The sequence below is a fragment of the Silurus aristotelis genome, assembly GCF_946808225.1.
Source record: "Silurus aristotelis genome assembly, chromosome: 4".
In the NCBI taxonomy this organism is placed as follows: domain Eukaryota; kingdom Metazoa; phylum Chordata; class Actinopteri; order Siluriformes; family Siluridae; genus Silurus; species Silurus aristotelis.
In genome coordinates this window covers 26583940-26601628 of record NC_139577.1, presented here as the reverse complement: position 1 = coordinate 26601628, position 17689 = coordinate 26583940, and the positions used below count along the sequence as shown (strand labels likewise).

The following is a 17689-nucleotide window of genomic DNA, read 5'->3' as shown; positions in this document are numbered from 1 at the left end:
AATTAATTTATTTATAAAAAAAAATACAGATCTTTTAATATGGAAGGTACTCAAAGTGAACAAAAACATGGACAAGCAGCCTTGATCAATGACGATGTTGTTTATTGAATAGTTTACAACATTACGTATCAGCATAAAGGTGGAGATTGGTGGTATAGCAGTAATAAGCAGTTTCTGTGATGTGAGGACAGAGACCCTGACCTTACAGAGAGAAGGATTCGAGTCGAAATGGAGTGATCAGACAGAGTTAATGCGCACTAATGTGTGTGTATGTTTGAGTGTAGTATCGAGTTACACTCGCTTGAACACTGATAGTCTCTACTGTCTGCCTCTTTAACTCCCAACATGGTCTCTGTAGTTCCACTCTAAAACCACAGCATCAACACCTAACCTTAAAATCTCTCCATCCTCTGTGACCGCACCTTTCTTCCTCCTTTCTTCTGGTTCCCTATCTACCTTTTTTGCTTCTTACGCATGCATGTCTCCTTGTCAAAAACCACAAAGAAGCATCCACTTACTGACCTTACATTTCAAAAGAATTGCTGTGTATGTGTGTGGTTAATGGTGGAACAGAGCCATGATTCAAACCACACTGCAGAGTGCAATACAATTTATAAACCACACACACAAAAAAAGAGAAAATTCAGACTCAGGAAGCAGAAAAACAAAACAAAACAGAAATTATTAGCTTTAAATATAAAATGGGGTTTTAATGAGAAGAATGTTCTTTACTTACAATCTGTTGTTCATAAAAACTGGACTGAATACATTGGAACATTTTGGCTGATACTAGACATCCACAAAAACCTGGTAGATCACACCAAGCATTAATAAATATCAGTTTAAAATGACAAGGGCAATAATTAACACCAGAAAAACATGAACAATTAAATACTTACACTATATACAATTTATGGACAAAGTATTGGTACACGACTTTTACAGCTATATGCGGTTCTTTTCCAAACTGTTTCTACAAAGTTGGACGCACAGAATAGATATCTTTTCCTTTAACTTTAACTAAAAGACACAAACCTGTTCCAGCATGACAATGCCGCAATGCACAAAGCCGGCGACTCGAGGACATGCTTTTCATTGGTTAAAGTTGAAGATCTTGACTGGCCTGCTATAGAGCTCTGATCTCAACCCTTCTGAACACCTTTAGGATTAATGGGAACGTTGACTTCACCCCCAGGCTGTCTCACCCTACATCAGTACCTGATTTCGTTGTGGCTGACTGAGCACAAACCTCCACAAACACACTCCAAAATCTAGTGGAACGTCTTCCCAGAAAGGTGGAGGTTATTAGAAGAGCAAATGGGGACTAAATGTGGAACAGATGGTTCAAAAAGCACATATGAATGGTCTTATGGTCAGGTGTCCACAAACTTTTGGGACCATAGGGTGTAGTTCAAACACATCATCATGATGTAAAAGTGCACTGGGGTAGTCATACTTTACTTTTTTTTTACTTCATTATATAAGGAATAAAACAAGGCCTGGGCATGCTGTTCTATGACAATAATCAATGACAGTTTGTTGTAATGTTACCAATCTTTTCCAGTAACTGTACATCCCAAAGTGTTTTATTCCTCTTACACCACAGCAATTTGACAAAGCTAAAAAGAAAAATACATATTAATCAATGGCACGTTATTATTTTTGTCTGTTCACAGTGAACCTAATGCTGTGAAACATCTGAGAAACAAGTTAGTTCCTGGTATCACTTGTATTATTTTTAGTCCTCTATATTCGCAACAATTTGCCAGTGCCCAGTCTTTTACACGTTGGCACATCATAATTTTTGTGTATATGTCTGTAATTTATGTTAACATTTACAAAATAAACTGTTGATCCCTCTCAGAGTTTTATTTTTTATTTTTTTCAGTAAAAACCTCTGATTGGTTCACAGCACTGGCACTAGATGTTTTTTTCTAAAAATGTTAAATAAAAAAAAATCTTTAAAAAAATGTCACCATATCCACATTATACAAGAAATCTGTTCATGTGTATGTTGTTTCTATAGAAATTATAAATCAGAACGAGTTCATTTATAATAATAAAAAACTAACTGTTCTAACTAATCAGAACAGACAATTCTACAACGTTGTGGTATAATATGTCATAGCAAATCATGTCTCTATATCCTTTCAGCTTTTTAAAAGCAGTATAATAAACACTAGGCATGAAGAGTGTCAGACTCCAGTCTTGCAAAAGGCTTCATCAGAGTAGAGCGTTCCACCTCATTTATCACCCTGTTTAAATGATGAATTCATTTCCAAAGCTTTTATAAGCTGAATTTGTGTTGGAAGAGAGAACACAGTGCAGCACTTCAAGACTTGAGGTTGACATTCCCGGCTAAAACAATCAGACTTATTCAAGTAAGTCATACAGTGGGGCCCAAAAGTCTGAGAGATCATTGATGATCATTATCTGAATGATCATTATCTTGATGATCTGAATGATAATTATCAGTAAGTGAAAAGTCAAATCTGAGAAATACAGTATTGTGACTCCTCACTTTTCCAGCCATAAAATTAGAGACAATTTTAAGTCTTTGGATGCAGAAGAGGATAAAAAATTGGATAAAATTTTCGTTTCACTTGAACTAGGAGACCTAAACCTATTCCAGCATAATGACACCCCTGTGCACAAAGCGAGCACAATGAAGATATAGTTTGCATGGTTGATGATTGCTACGGAGTGTTGACTAAAAGCAGTGTTCAGTTTCAGGGATAAACCTTAGATAAAATCTGCCCATTTATGCAAAGGAGTTGAAACGGTCAATATCACAGTCTACTTTTACATTGAAATGGAGACCTAGAAAGTCAATTATTAATCAAAATTCAAAGACTTTCTGCTTATTTCCAGTTTAGAACACAGTTTTTGGACCCCGCTGTATTCACACAACATTTTTACTTAAAATTCTAGCATCAACCAGCTAAACAGATTAGTCAGTAATACACGTTAGCATGGGTTACACAGATACATACTGAATAGATAAAATAGAGCATGGGCAGAGAACATTATTGAGAGAATACATAGAGGGTTTTTAAAAGACAGAGACAGGACGGTTCCTGTCTTTTTCTTTCATGATTGGTTTTGCCAACAGCGTCTTAATCTGAGCCAGACTCCTCTGAGCTGGGAGTGCTTTGTTTTTCTTCATCAGCTGAGCCCTGGTGGAAGTTAACAAACAGAGGAACACTTGATAATTAGTCAGAATAAAAAGCCCTTTTTACCAATGGGGAATGGTACTCTTATTAATCATCAGAATTACACTTTAAGGACTTTAACATACTTTTTTTTAATAACATTTACATTTATGGCATTTGGCATAGCTTGTGGCAGTATAGTGGTGGTGGGATTTGAACCTGTGACCTTCCGATAACTTCTCGAGCTACCACCTTCCCCATAAACAAGCATGCCTTTCCGTGCCTCCTTGTCAAAAACCACAATGAAGCTTCAACTTACTGACATTATATTTTAAAAGGATTGCTGTGTGCGTGTGTGTTTGGTAAAGAATCAAACTACACTGCAGAGAAAAATAAAATGTATGAAGCAAACACAATTAATGCATTACATTTGAATCATATTCAATTTGTTTACTTTTTAGAAGAATTTACATTTTCATTGCTGAAATTGCGATCTGTGAAAACTAAACCCATTTAGTGTATTTTATTGCCATATTACATCAAAATGCAAATACAATTATATAAATTAATTATAAAAAATAATATATATATAAAAATCTATTTCATATTACTTAAAAAAAAAAGGAAGAAAAGAAAAAGGAAACGCACTGTATGGTGTTTTTTATGTTTTCGTTTGAAATTATTCCAAACTTTGGAAACTTTCTGTTATGTTCTTTGGCCTAAATCTTCTTCTCACCCCTCGCTGTTTTCTCTCCGTTTCTCCATTTTTAATTCTGCAACGTTTTCTGTGTAACCCTGTCCAGGGGTCTCATTAATTAAACGGGCGCACATCACTTTCCACGTCAAGGTTGTTATTTATAAATAAACAAACTTGACGAGAGTTTTCCTGTAAGTAAAGTCTGAGGCGTACGTACGCACAATGTGGATATACAGAAGACAAAGGAAATTGGCGACACAGATAGCGTGCACAATCTTCGTGTAGAAAGTGATGTACGCCTGGTTCTAGCCCCGTTTGGTTTATAAAACATTTATAAATGAGACCCCAGAGCTGGCCAGAGTTTAGCGGGTGGTGCAGCAGTGATAATGTGTAGTTAAATGGACTAAATAAAGTATCGAGGTAAATTATTTGGAAAGGAACTATGCTCCAGTGAGGGGAAAGTGTAATTCTACAGTATATAAAAACATCCTGTGTAATTTTGTGCATCCAACTAGTGAATGCAACAACAGTTTGGGGAAGGTGTATGGGTGTGGTGGTCAGGTGTCCACATACTTTTGGCCATATAGAACATGTTTTGACCTCGATGTGTAGAAAATGACCTCATACATGTCTGGACATTTGTCTTCAAACATATTGTTGTATATTTATCATGGTTTTGTGAAACACTGAAATACGTTGTCCAAACTTGCAACTAGAACACCAGGCTGATAGCCTATTATGTATGTTCTCATATTTGTACGCAGACTTGACATACACATGTTCGCGAGCACGTGTGTATATGTGATTATGCGCCCTTACCTTGCGCTTGCGACCTCTGCCCCGGTTGGACTCGGAAGAACTCTCCTCACTGGAGATGAACTCTGGACTCTTAAAGCTGTCATTCCCACCAGCAGCCCTGTTCCTCTCTTTCTCCCTTCCTTTACCTAACTTCTTTTTCTTCTTCTCCTCATTCTTTTTTCCTTTCTTTCTTGCTCTTCATGAAGAATGAGAAAAAAAACATTTTAGCAAACAACTAATTATTATTGATCCATTATGGGTCATTACAGGTATTATATGCTTCCACATTGCCTTCTCCATTAGGCCATACAGGCACAATCAGACATGTGTTTTGCAGTTCTAAAGAACATGAACAATCCCATACTGATTAAGAGGTCGATATACTGTATGTGTGATATGTAATGTACTGTATTCATAGAAACCTTTTAGAGAATCTCTGTATTAAATGTCCTTTATGATCCATACTATTGTACCAAACTTACACAATAATACGTATTATCTGCAAACTCTGAGACAATTTTAGAACAATTATGGATTGTTAGACTGCTTATTTGCCTTACTGCAGGCATCTGTGAATCAGAAAAACATTTTTTTATAATATAGAAAATCTAATGCACTGGCTTTGAAACTGAATCATGGAGGACATTTTGTCATGTCTTGGAGTAAGCAATAATCCATATTCCAAGAATCCAGCCGTGACTGAAAACCTGAAACAGTAAACAGAGCTTTTGTGAACAGCTTGTGTGAAGTACTTTTTTGAGGTGCTTCCACCACTTTCTCTGTATTCCTTCATCGCTCGCTCGTATTCTTTCTTCGCTTCCTCTGCTTTTCCGTCCCACTCCTGTCAAACAGGGAAACGGAAACATCAGCGGGTGTTTGTTCGAAAAACAACATTTGTTAATTAATAATCATTCATATGTGGCTAATCATTATTTTATTTATTTAATTAAAGTTTTATTTATTTATTTTAATTAATATTCAGAGCCTGGTATCTCTGGTAAGGCCTTTCCGCAGCCAGAATGTTGTGATAAAGCAGCTCTAGCAGGGAAAGATGTGGTACAATATTGCATCTCCCACCAACACTGTGATGGGTAGGATCTCCTTAAAACCCTGATCCACTGAGACACATCTCATCAGACTGTTTGACCCTTATTCAAACTTATTTCTTTTACATTTCTTATAATTTACTACACCTTACAAGACCGTGGATAACAAGTAAAATTGTTATGCTCTCTAACCCATACATGTGGTTCTGCCTAAAAATCCTTGTTCTTCTTTAGGCTTAAATTTAGTCTGTTGTCTTAGTGTTTTTGACTAGTTCCCATTTTTGTACCTAAATTTACACTGTGTGACTTCTTCTTCATAGTGTTTCATTTAAAAAAAATAAAAAACCTGCATCTCATTGCACCTGGGCACCTGCTAATCAAAATCTTACATTTTAAATGGCTTAAATCAAGTTTACGAACGTTTGTAAACCCTGCCCAGGGATTAAAAATCCTGGGCATACCACATGAAACCAGGAGCATAGATCACCTCTTTCTTGTCTTTGCTCAGCTGCTTCCACATCTCACCAGCCTTCTTTAAAATCTCAGTGACCGAGATTCCAGGGTTTTCTGATTTAATGCGATCTCTGCTGGAGTTCAGCCACAGCATATATGCACTCATTGGCCTCTTGGGGGCACTGCTTTCCTTCATCGCCTTCTGTACAAGCCAATAAAAACATATAGATATTTATGACATTTTATAAGCGACTTTTACTTTAAAAAAACATCTCAGAATATTAGATATCAGTACAAATATAAAATATAATTGTTACCCAAAGTATGTTTTAAACACAATGGTTTTTATTGAAAAATATATTGCTTGATATATTGTAATGGTAATGCAAAAAGCCTATAAAAAAAGTCTCCAGACGTTAACCCTAATGAAGAAACACTGATTATGTTAATATGCAAATTCTCTTCTAGAGATATGAGAATGCAGTCAAAAACAATGCATTAAAAATAGTTGATTCTACATTAAATACAATATTGAGCAGTCAGTAGTAGAACAATTGTTGTAAATATTGTTAAATTATAATTTACCTTTGTACTTAAAACTTACGGTACACAGTTTACTAATGAAACTCAATGGCACGTTGTTCCAGACTTGTTTCTACAGTTCTTCTGTCTCTGCAGGTAAAATCTCAGAGGGCGTCAATGCTTTTTCTTAAAAGAAACATGGCCTAGTACTTCATATCTGTCAAGATATAGATAGGGCCTACAATACCATGTTCCTTGTCACCTTGATTAGCACTTGTGTATATAGATTTAGCCTTCACACCACTCATGGTCTCAAATTTGATAAGAACAAGTTTTTTTTCTAGTTATTAAGTATTTTGTTTCTAGTGTCTGTGTAAATGTTAGTAAAGTAAAAGAAGATCAGGCACTTGTATACGCTTTTCTCTTATTCCCTCTATATCTCCAATGACATAAAATTATTTAATAACTGTCTGTTAATTACATATATAATAATTAACTGTAATTAAATAGAAAAACATGTATAGAAAGCTTATTTTCTAAACAATATAAATAAATCAAAGGGCATTAAATGGTTGTGTTAGTCATAATGTACATCAAATATGTAGTGTCCCCATAATTAAAAAAATATATATATAAATGTTTTATTTTTAATGAAATATATAAATATTTAAAGAAATAAACAAATGTAGATATTAAATGTGTAAAAAATTTGTGTGTTACATTCCCTTGACTGTCACCTCTTTTTTATGTTTTCCTTCCTTCATAGGTTTAACCTTCTTAGCAGGTTTCTTCTTGCTCTCTTCTTCACTGTCTGCATCTTCAGCACTACTTTCACTGGCTGAAGCTTTACTGTCATACCTGTAACACAAATTCACACGCATCATGAAAAAGCACAACATTTTGCCTGCACAGTACAGACGAACAAAGATTTATTCAAAACAACATACTCTTCTGCAACATCATCATCTTCATCTCCAGGGTTAAATGATTCATCTGTGATGAGAGATTGAGTCAGGATTTAGACCTTTACAATCATATATTGTTGTCCCCAGGCTTCTCTGATCAGCTGGATCAGCTGTCACTCACCGCTGCCCGCCTCAGAGTCATCACTGTCGTTGGCCTCCTCACGGATCTTCCCCTCCTGCTTCATGCGCTCCAGGTAAGCATCATGCTGATCGTCATCTGAGTCACTGTACATGTCGTCTCTGACCTTCATACCCTGCCATCATGAAAATAGAATTAACTGGAGCGTGACAATGTAAACACTTTAAAATGCTTTTGATCTCATGGTTAGTCATTTTCACACTTTCACACAAAACGCTTCACTTCCCACATCAGTAATAAGAATTGTATTACATCTTTCCATATTATAAACACACAGTGATCACACAATCTTTTTCAAACCCTCAAGCAATCCATAATAAACTTTAAACTGACCCAAATCTGCTAGTACAAATTCCTTAACAATAAAGTATAAATGGACACTGATGTCTATATAATAAGTACCGAATACTTTGTATCCTTTCAGCACAACTATTGCATCTCAAAGATGTTTCGAGCAAGACCAAGCACACTGCATACCAGTGTAACATCAAAGGGGATCTGCAGGTATTCTGTAGGTTTTAAGACCATTGCAATATGAACATACTCTCTCCAATTTATTCGCAGCCTAGCAGGTTAAGCTTATCGATCATGTGCTTCCTTTGAGACTTTTTCGAAATGTGTAACACACAAGGAAGCCACAATCTGCCGCCTTTTACATGCATGACACCTATGATTGGCTAGTATCTGTGTGATTGAAAGATTAGATAAAATATCTTCCTTCCTATATAGCACAGGCAGTTTTTTTACTAAAATGCTGTGACACTGTTGGGATTGTCCTTGCCTATGTGTATGCTAGCTCGACCTGAAGTAGCTAACGTAAGTCACATTTTAATGCACATTTTAATGCATGCCTTACCATAATGACCTTTTAAAAATATAAGCAAATGAAATCAAATGTTTCCATACTTTTGCAGCTTAAAATTTAAGTCGATCTAGACTTCAAATGAAACAATGGAAATGTAATATATATAAACCCTTTCATGTGGAATGACATCTAAATAATTTAGACCTGCAGGAACCCTGTATAAGAAAACACACCTGGCTGTTATTCACTCTCATAAAAGAACACACAGCAAACATTCAATTAAAAGTGCACTAAACCTACAAGGCTGGTACCAACCTTTTTCTACAGGAACATAAACACACACACACAAATCACAAAGACACAAAGGAGAATAAGTTCATCAGAGGACAACAAACACGGGGGGGTTCACGTTCTGAAGTAATGACTGATGATATATGAGGCACGTGAACGATACGCCCAACTCTATAAATTACTAACCTCTTTGAAGCCTCTGTTCTTGATGCTCAGTTTCTTAGCATTGACAAAATCAAACAACTTTCCATACTCTTCTCTGAAAGAAGTAATAAAGAAGACGAGAGCAGTGGGGTGAGTGGCAAGTACCTGAAATTAGTGTCAATGACTGCAAAAGTAAAGAGTTTTTAAAAAACAAGTTCCTTGTATAATCGCATTGTGTTAATTTTCACATTTTACAATGATCTTGCAGTACTGAAACATGCATTGTAATAATGTTCATTTATGATCAGTTGTAATATTGGTAGTCTGGTGTGATGGGTATAAAGTCAAAATAATACTCAAAGGTATTGTAAATTTAACTGCAATTTTTACATACAAAAAAAAATTGATTATGGTGATAGAACAACTTAACAAGGATTGAAGTAGATGTAAGTTATGTATTTTGTTAATTAGCTAATTATTGCAATGAGAATCCCTTGCCTCAAAAGTTTGTGTTAATAAGCTGCACAATTTGTTAGAGATTAGAGAAAAATTGTGTCTCTGCAAAACACCCAAAACGACTTTTTTCCACAAGATTACTTCAGTGCTAGAAATTGGGATGGATATGGTGAAAGCTCTCATATCTGCCTATATTCTAAAATCTTTATTGTTAAAGTACAGCAGCCATAGCACTCTATTTTCAAATTGCATTATATAAGTAGACGGATATTATCAACTGCCCATAGGCTTCCGTTAAAAGTATGCGAATGTAGGAGCCATCCATCCTGCTCACTTGACCCCTGACCACGGATGTTTGTGGCATCACTCGGACTTTGAACTTGTGATCTTCTAATGATAGTCTTTTCTGGTGCACAACTCAGGAAACTCATGAGTTAGTTTTAAGCAAAAAGTTTATCATTTTTTTGCCCTTGCACACAAAATAATACGAAAATGTGTCTTCTGTCATCATCCACACTCTATACAATTGAAATACCACTAAAAGCTTCCTACCGCTCAATACTGCTGAAGGTGTACTGGTTGCCCTGTTTGGTCTCAATCTCAAAGTCAAAGGAGCGTGTGGTGGTGGTGCCTCTGGCAAAGTTCACACAAGCGATCTCCTCAAAGCGCAAGTGCACTGGGGGCTTGTGAACATAGATGAAACCTCTCTCCAAAGGATACAGCAGCCCTGAGCTGGCCTTATAGGAGCAAGTAATACACTGAGCACCAGAGTGACTGCAAAGAGACAGAAAGAAAAGTGATAAAGAGTGATATGAATGTCAAGACATAACTAATGGAGTAAATTGTAGGAATGAGTTGTGTGTTTTTTGCAGCTTGTGTATTTGGGCCGTGTTACCCTTGGAAGTTTCCAGGCACTGTGATCTTCCTGTTAACAAGAGCCTTCATCACCCTGCTGACCATCTCATATAAAGAGCCAGACATGTTCTTAGTCAGCTTTCCCTCAAACCGCCTCTCTACCTCTTCCCTGCAACGAAGAGAAGTCACCGCAAGAGCATTTTTATGACTAACTTCAATATTAATTAATTCTTTATTGAGCTTCTTTGTTTAATGCAGCTTCATTGTCCATATCTTGGTCCGCTGTCAATCATGTCCTAACTTAAGTCACTTATAAACCACTTTCATGTTTTAAAGTTTTTCATCTTACTCTTTCCTCCAACTCTCCAACTCTCGTTCACTCACTCACTCGCTCATGTTGAGGGTGAGGTTTATTTCTTCGTCTTTGGAAAACAGCAGGATGAGGAAATGGTAGCGAGTTTGGCCCTGTTTAATGGGGGGATCCAAACTGATCTGTTAAAGAGGAAACAAGAAACAATGAAGTATAAAAAGCTAAATATTTCTGAGTGACTAAAGCCTCTAAAACACTGCTTAAATAGATTGCATAGGCCTTCATTCATTATTACTTTCAAGCAAAGGCAATGGCACATGAACTTGTGGGGTTTTTGTATGCACTTCCACAGACACAATTTAACATGATCCTTATGGTCTTTATTGCTTAAAGTGATGTTAATTTATATTCCAGTGGTGTGAAAAACAGCAACAGTAAACAGCTTCTGTGTGTGTAGAAATGAACAGTGAAAGCAGGTTAAAGCATTTTATGTAACCCGTGCTCTCCCTTCCTGTCACTCTGATTCTACCAATTAACCCAAAACAATAGTAAAATATTATAAATAACTCGTAATTTTTTTTATAATACATTATTTTGTAAACTATTCATTTATATGCACCAGTTACTCAGAAATATTCAAGACAAAACAACAAAACATTGTTAAATGTCGGCAACACGGCACATAAAAACGTGGAGATCTTGTATACCAAGCTGCAGTCTTCACAACCTCTTCTCCTTTCTTTCAGATATTGATAGCTATACTGTACTGAGACCTATCATTTGACACAGACACCCATATTTTATTGCTTTTTTTCAATACTACCAGGCTTTAGAATGGTTCTTTTTTAACTAAAGCAACTTCACTAATAAACTATTTAGCACACAAATTAAGGAAATAAAGCAAAATAAAGTAGACAAACCTAATTAAAGCAATCCTAACAATAGAAATAAATTGCATATAAAGTGCCTTTATATGTAATCATTTCCAGTTCTAAAAATTCCAGATCCAATTCCAATCTATGCTATTTGCTACAGGATCTGGTATCTGATATGTTTTCTCCGATATCAGATTTAAACATTTTTGCTGGTATTGGTCTGATATTGATACTGAATATTTGATCAAAGCCTCCTAAGAACTCTTCATTTTTTATTTTTCTTTAAATACTGTCTATATTCTTCTTCAGATATGGGTTCATGGCAAAGATTTAAAAAGGCTGATTTTTCTGGACACCCTGAATTACAAACTTGAAAACTTGGTGTTATCTATCTGTTTTTTAGTTAGTATCGTTTTTTTATGTGTCAAAAATGAGAAAAGGGGTCATTTTCTTAAACATACAGTATCTCACAAAAGTGAGTAAACATTTCACACCTCACATTTTATTGTCATGGGACAATACTATAGAAATGAGAATTGGATATATTTCAGAGTAGTCAATGTGCAGCTTGCATAGCAGTACAGATTTACTGTCCTCTAAAAATATCTCAACATAACAGCCATAATTGTCAAAATATCTGGCAACAAAAAAGAGAGTACACCCTAAGTGAACATGTCAAAAACTGTGTCCAAAGTGTCAATATATTGTGTGAGCACCACTGTTATCCAGTACTGCCTTAATCCTCCTAGGCATGGAATTCACCAGAGCTGCACAGGTTGTTGCTGGGATCCTCTTCCACCCCTATATAATGACATCATGTAGCTGCTGGATGTTAGACACATGACACTTTTCCACCTTTTCTTTGAGGATGTCCCGCAGGTGTTTAATAGGGTTCAGGTCTGGAAACATACTCAGCCACTCCATCATCTTCACCTTCAGCTTCCTCAGAAAGGCAGTTGTCATCTTGGCAGTGTGTTTTGGGTCATTATTATGTTAGAAAACTAGTACAAGTACTAAAGTACATGTTGAAATCTTTGTTTCCCCTCAATGACCCTGCAGCTCCCCAGTACCAGCAGCACTCATGCAGCCCCAGACCATGATACTACCACCACAATGCTTAACTGTAGACGAGACACAATATTCTTGGTACTCCTCACCAAGGCATCATCACACAAGCTGGACACCATCTGAGCTCAACAAGTTTATCTTCTCATCAGACCACAGGACATGGTTCCAGTAATTTATGCTCTTAGACAGGTCGTCTTCAGCAAACTGTTTGCAGGCTTTCTTGTAAACCAGCTTAAACCACAACCACGTGTGTGTGTGTGTGTGTGTGTGTGTGTGTGTGTGTGTGTGTGTGTGTGTGTGTGTGTGTGTGTGTGAAAAATATCATCAGCAACATATACTATGTACAATCATTTCCCCTCCATATCAAATCGGCGTCCTCTAGAACTTAAAGACGTCATAAAGTTCAGCAGGAAATAATATGAGATCCTTCACTCACCACAAAGAACATCTGTCTCTGGTCTTTATGGGGTAGCAGAAAGAGGCGCAGTACAGTGGTGTAGGGGATCTTATAGTCAAACGTCTTACCATGCAGATGTAGAAAGGAGGGGTAGATACGAATATCATACCTGCCCAGAAGAACATAATATTTCATCTTACCCAAGCATTTTTTTTTTTTTTACAATTAATTTAGAATTTCTAGAGTTTAAAGGTAAAACTGCATTAAAAACCCACTTTAATTCAAATGCAGCATGCTGTTCGTGTTTGTAAGCACGTATGTATGTGAGTGTACCTTCCCCTGGGTGTAAGACATTGCAGCTCTCTGAAAATACACACAGCGTCTCCTGTAGCCTGAATTACATCTGCCTTAGAAAGTACATTCTGGGCAAATGCCTGAAACAACAACACAGTAAATTGTTTATCATTTCAATATTACAGTGTATCATAATGATATACTGTACACAGTACAGTGATGAATTTAATATTATTAACTGATCAAGACAAAATGTTGAAAATTATTAAAATCTTTATTAAAATAAAGTTCAGCTATAGTCGGTATTAGTTTTGACCTTTCATTATGTACAGATCAGGCACAACTTTATGGCAACCAATTAGGCATAACATTATGACCACCTGCCTAATATTGTGTTGGTCCCCCTTTTGCTGCCAAAACAGTCCTGACCTGTTAAGCATAAACAGCATTAACTTCTTAAGCCACCGGTTCACCACTGTTTCTTCCTTGGACCACTTTTGATTGATACTGGCCACTGCAGACTGGGAAAACCGCTCAAGAGCTTTAGTCGTCTAGCCGTCACCATTTGGCCCTTGTTCAACTTACTCAATTTCTTACGCTTGCCTATTTTTTCAGCTTCTGACACATTAAACTTGAGGATAAATTGTTCACTTACTGTATTATTGTATGTTGTGTTTATGGGTAAATTTCAGTTTTAGAATAGCCAGTGTTATCGTTGGTATATAGGACACAGGATCACTTAAAGAAAATCATAGATGAATCTTTTTTAATCCAGCTATAAAAGCATTCAGACATTCAACCACTAAACTGCAAGAATGTGACTGCAGAAGCTATAGAAAGTTATACACACTTATTATGTGTATGTCTGTGTCATGTACATAAAAATGGTGTCATGTTCTACATTTTGATAGAACTCTGGAACTCTAGCATTATGCACCTGCAAATGTTTTTTTTTCCATCTTAATCTGGTGTTTATTCACAATGATGAATTTCAATATTTAAAAAGAATCCATATTTTTTTATTGATATTATAACACCTTGTTGGACTATTTAGATTCATTGACCCCTTTTTGTGGAAAAGTCTGCCATCTATTGGTCATAGTAGGAACAACATAAGATTACATTTATAATCTTAAAATACTGGGTAAAATGCCTGCTTCAAAAATAGGGTGGTTAAATTAAATATTGAAGACATTTGGAGACTGTATTTGCATGTATGTGTCCCATGTGAGACTGTGAATGTGTTTCTCACCTCTACCGGGTCCGCTCCCTCGTCTCCTGTGGAAGGTGGGACGTAAAAACGAACCTCCATGAGTGACACCTCTGTATCATCGTTCTGATGAAACTCTAAAGTGACTTCATTCTTTCCAGTTGTACACTGGGATACACTGGAGAGTGGGATCTCAAACACAGGAGTGTCACTCACTTCAAACGAGAGCAATGGGCCTAAACAAAAAAACACACAATGATATATTGAGATGAATAAAGCACAATGGGGTGTGCTATTATTGGAAAACAACAAGCAATAATAATTGCTTTCTGGACAATAACAATCTAGAATTCTACAGTGCTGTGGTATAAATATCACACTTCGCATTTATAAAATAGCGTTACACTAATATAAACAAACACAATCCCAAATTATCGAACAATAAAAAAATCTTTTAATCAAAAAATAAGCTTTGCTGACCATTGAATTTAGCAGTGCCCCAGTTCCAGCCTTTTACACACATGTCTTTCTCGATCAGCTCCATTTTGTAATTATCTTTGAAATACTCCGAGATTTTTTCAAAGTCCTGGAGAAACCAAATGTAGAATAAGTAATTAAATAATTATTATTTATATAATAATTTCCGGTATCACTGCCTTTAAACTCACACTGTCTTTGAAGCCATCGTATTTGTACACGTGTCCGCTGCTGGTGGAGAGTTTAATGCCGTGGCCCAGGCAGACTCGCCTCCACTGAGCCTGGCTGAGCTCTGAGACAGGGATACTGTCCACCTTGCCTGTCTTACTGCTTTTGTACACCACCATCTGCTTACTGAATCGCAGACGCCCATCATTCTATAACAAAAAACAGAAAGGCAAGACAAGGAATAGGGCCTCTGTAAGCCAACATAGCTTTATAGATTTTTTTTTCCCAAACGGAAATTTTTTTTTGGAAATGTAAAGAACATGTTCTAATTATGTAAATAAATGTTCTTTAAATGTTGATAGTGGGTATTTAATTTTGGTCCCCTGTATGATTGAGTTAGACACCCCTGATCTAATGTCCAGTAACCTGCGTACCAAGACTTCAAACATCAACATGATGTTAAAACATGTTTTGACATTATTTATAACCGTTATTTTACACATCTCATCAAGACACTTTTAGCTAATTATTAATGAACTGTGTAAGCTTTTATAGGAGCTTTTACTCACCCAGGAACCCTTGACCTCCTGATAAATGTCATTAAACTCCAGAATGTCAGCCATGGCATCGACTTCGCTCCCACTTCCCAGCTACGATCACAATCTGCATGAGGAAAAAATAATTTAATTATCTGTTCCTATGGTCCAAAAAAACCATTTTGGTCATTGAGCAAGTTAAAGATGGTTTATATTGATGATGTGCTGCGACGAACAGCTCATATTCAGAATTATTGGTGGGAACTTGTAAGCAAAACTCTGCAAAAGAGCATTTGTTTTAGACAAGTTGGGGCATAGCTATAGGAAATTATATATATATATATATATATATATATATATATATATATATATATATATATATATATATATATATATGTGACAGGAGGTATGAAATACTAGGAACTGTGAATGTAAGGTGGTGTAAATAATGGACAATGTGCAAGAGCTCAGCACAGCATTACTCTCTCAGTGATCACAGCCCATGCAGCTGCCTATAGCACCATACAGTGACACCACCCATGCTAGCTGAATATACCTAGTACTAATAACGGCTCACTATAACAGTTAGCCTAGCTTCTACAGCCATTTCAGTGGGGCTTGCTAGCAAACCATGTTAGCTTTTCTCTCTTTGCAAACCCAGGGACACAATGCGGAAATAATTTGTAAAAAAAAAAAAAAAAAGAAAAAAAAAAATCTGTTCGTTAATAATTAGCTGATTAATGCAGTTAGATAAGGTTATCAGCATTACTCTTTCTTCGGGAAGGAGAAAACCGCTTCTCTAGGGTTGGGAGTCGATTCGGAAAAAAAGAGTCGGTTCCTTGTTTTCAGCCAGTGTGTCGAGTCTGAAGCTTTGGAGCCTGGACTGTCTACTGCAGGGGTCACCAACCTTTTTGAAACTGAGAGCTACTTCTTGGGTACCGATTAATGTGAAGGGCTACCAGTTTGATTCACACAGTTTTCAGTTTGATCTGAAATAACAAAATTTGCTCAATTTACCTTTTATTATATGTTATTATTAATAATTAATGATATTCATCTATTTTAAGACACTGATCATGTTAATGATTTCTCATAATAATTATCAACAATGATTTAACAAAGTAGGAAACAGCTATTTTTAGAAAAGGCCATGTTGGTAACCCCTGGTCTACTGTACTCCCCTAACAGCTGACAGGTCTCTTTAATTACCCCTGGTTTGGAAACTGGACTTTTGTACTACACATTAGATTGAATTATTATATTAATATGTTTTATATTGTAGATCCTAGATTAATTAGATAGATAGATCTATCTATCTGTCATTGAATTGCACAGGTACACAGCAACGAAATGCAGTTAAGCATATACCTAAAGTGCAAATAGTAGCATTGTGCAAACTGACAGTTTAACATGTAAATATAGGTACAACAAATAAATATATAGGCGACAGAAGTAAAAATGTGCAGAAGTACAGTATAAATATTAAGCTACCACTAGAGGAGGTGGTAGTTTAGTGTTTAATGCATTGGGGTCTGGACCGGAAGGTCATAGGAGCATAACCCTCAACTGAGTAGTAAGTCGCTCTGTAATTTGGGGCAAATTCCATAAATGTAAATGAAAATATAATTTGTGTATATATTTGTGATATATATATATATATATATATATATATATATATATATATATATATATATATATATATATATATATATATATATATATATCCACATGCAACCTGAATTACATTTGTCTGCCAAAAGCAGCTTAACAGGTGAAATGGTATATAAAATATATTAGGTGAGGGCAGAGCTTTCAACTCATTTCATTGTCCAATTTTGGAAATTACAGCCGAACTCTGTGATTTTGCCAATAAAAACATTGGAGAAATAGCATTTCTAACACAGATCAGTGAGAAAAAAGGCTCTGTTATATGTATATGTATATGTATATGTATATGTGTGTGTGTGTGTGTGTGTGTGTGTGTGTGTGTGTGTGTGTGTGTGTGTGTGTGTGTGTGTGTGTGTGTGTGTG

At 36.1% G+C, this 17689-nt stretch overlaps 1 protein-coding gene across 1 annotated transcript; it reads right to left on the bottom strand.

Moving 5' to 3' along the window:
- Positions 1–684: 684 nt before the first annotated feature.
- On the bottom strand, positions 685–16514 carry ssrp1b (structure specific recognition protein 1b). Its single transcript, XM_083538719.1, has 18 exons — positions 16428–16514; positions 15692–15785; positions 15146–15331; positions 14958–15063; positions 14520–14713; positions 13307–13407; positions 13013–13142; positions 10712–10815; positions 10364–10492; positions 10021–10242; positions 9055–9127; positions 7755–7887; positions 7616–7661; positions 7406–7526; positions 6181–6348; positions 5400–5488; positions 4669–4843; positions 685–3176 (listed from the first exon to the last, which is right to left on the bottom strand). The coding sequence occupies exons 2-18, from the start codon at positions 15743–15745 to the stop codon at positions 3117–3119; spliced, it is 2091 nt and encodes a 696-aa protein (XP_083394845.1). The 5' UTR covers positions 15746–15785; positions 16428–16514; the 3' UTR covers positions 685–3116.
- Positions 16515–17689: the final 1175 nt, after the last annotated feature.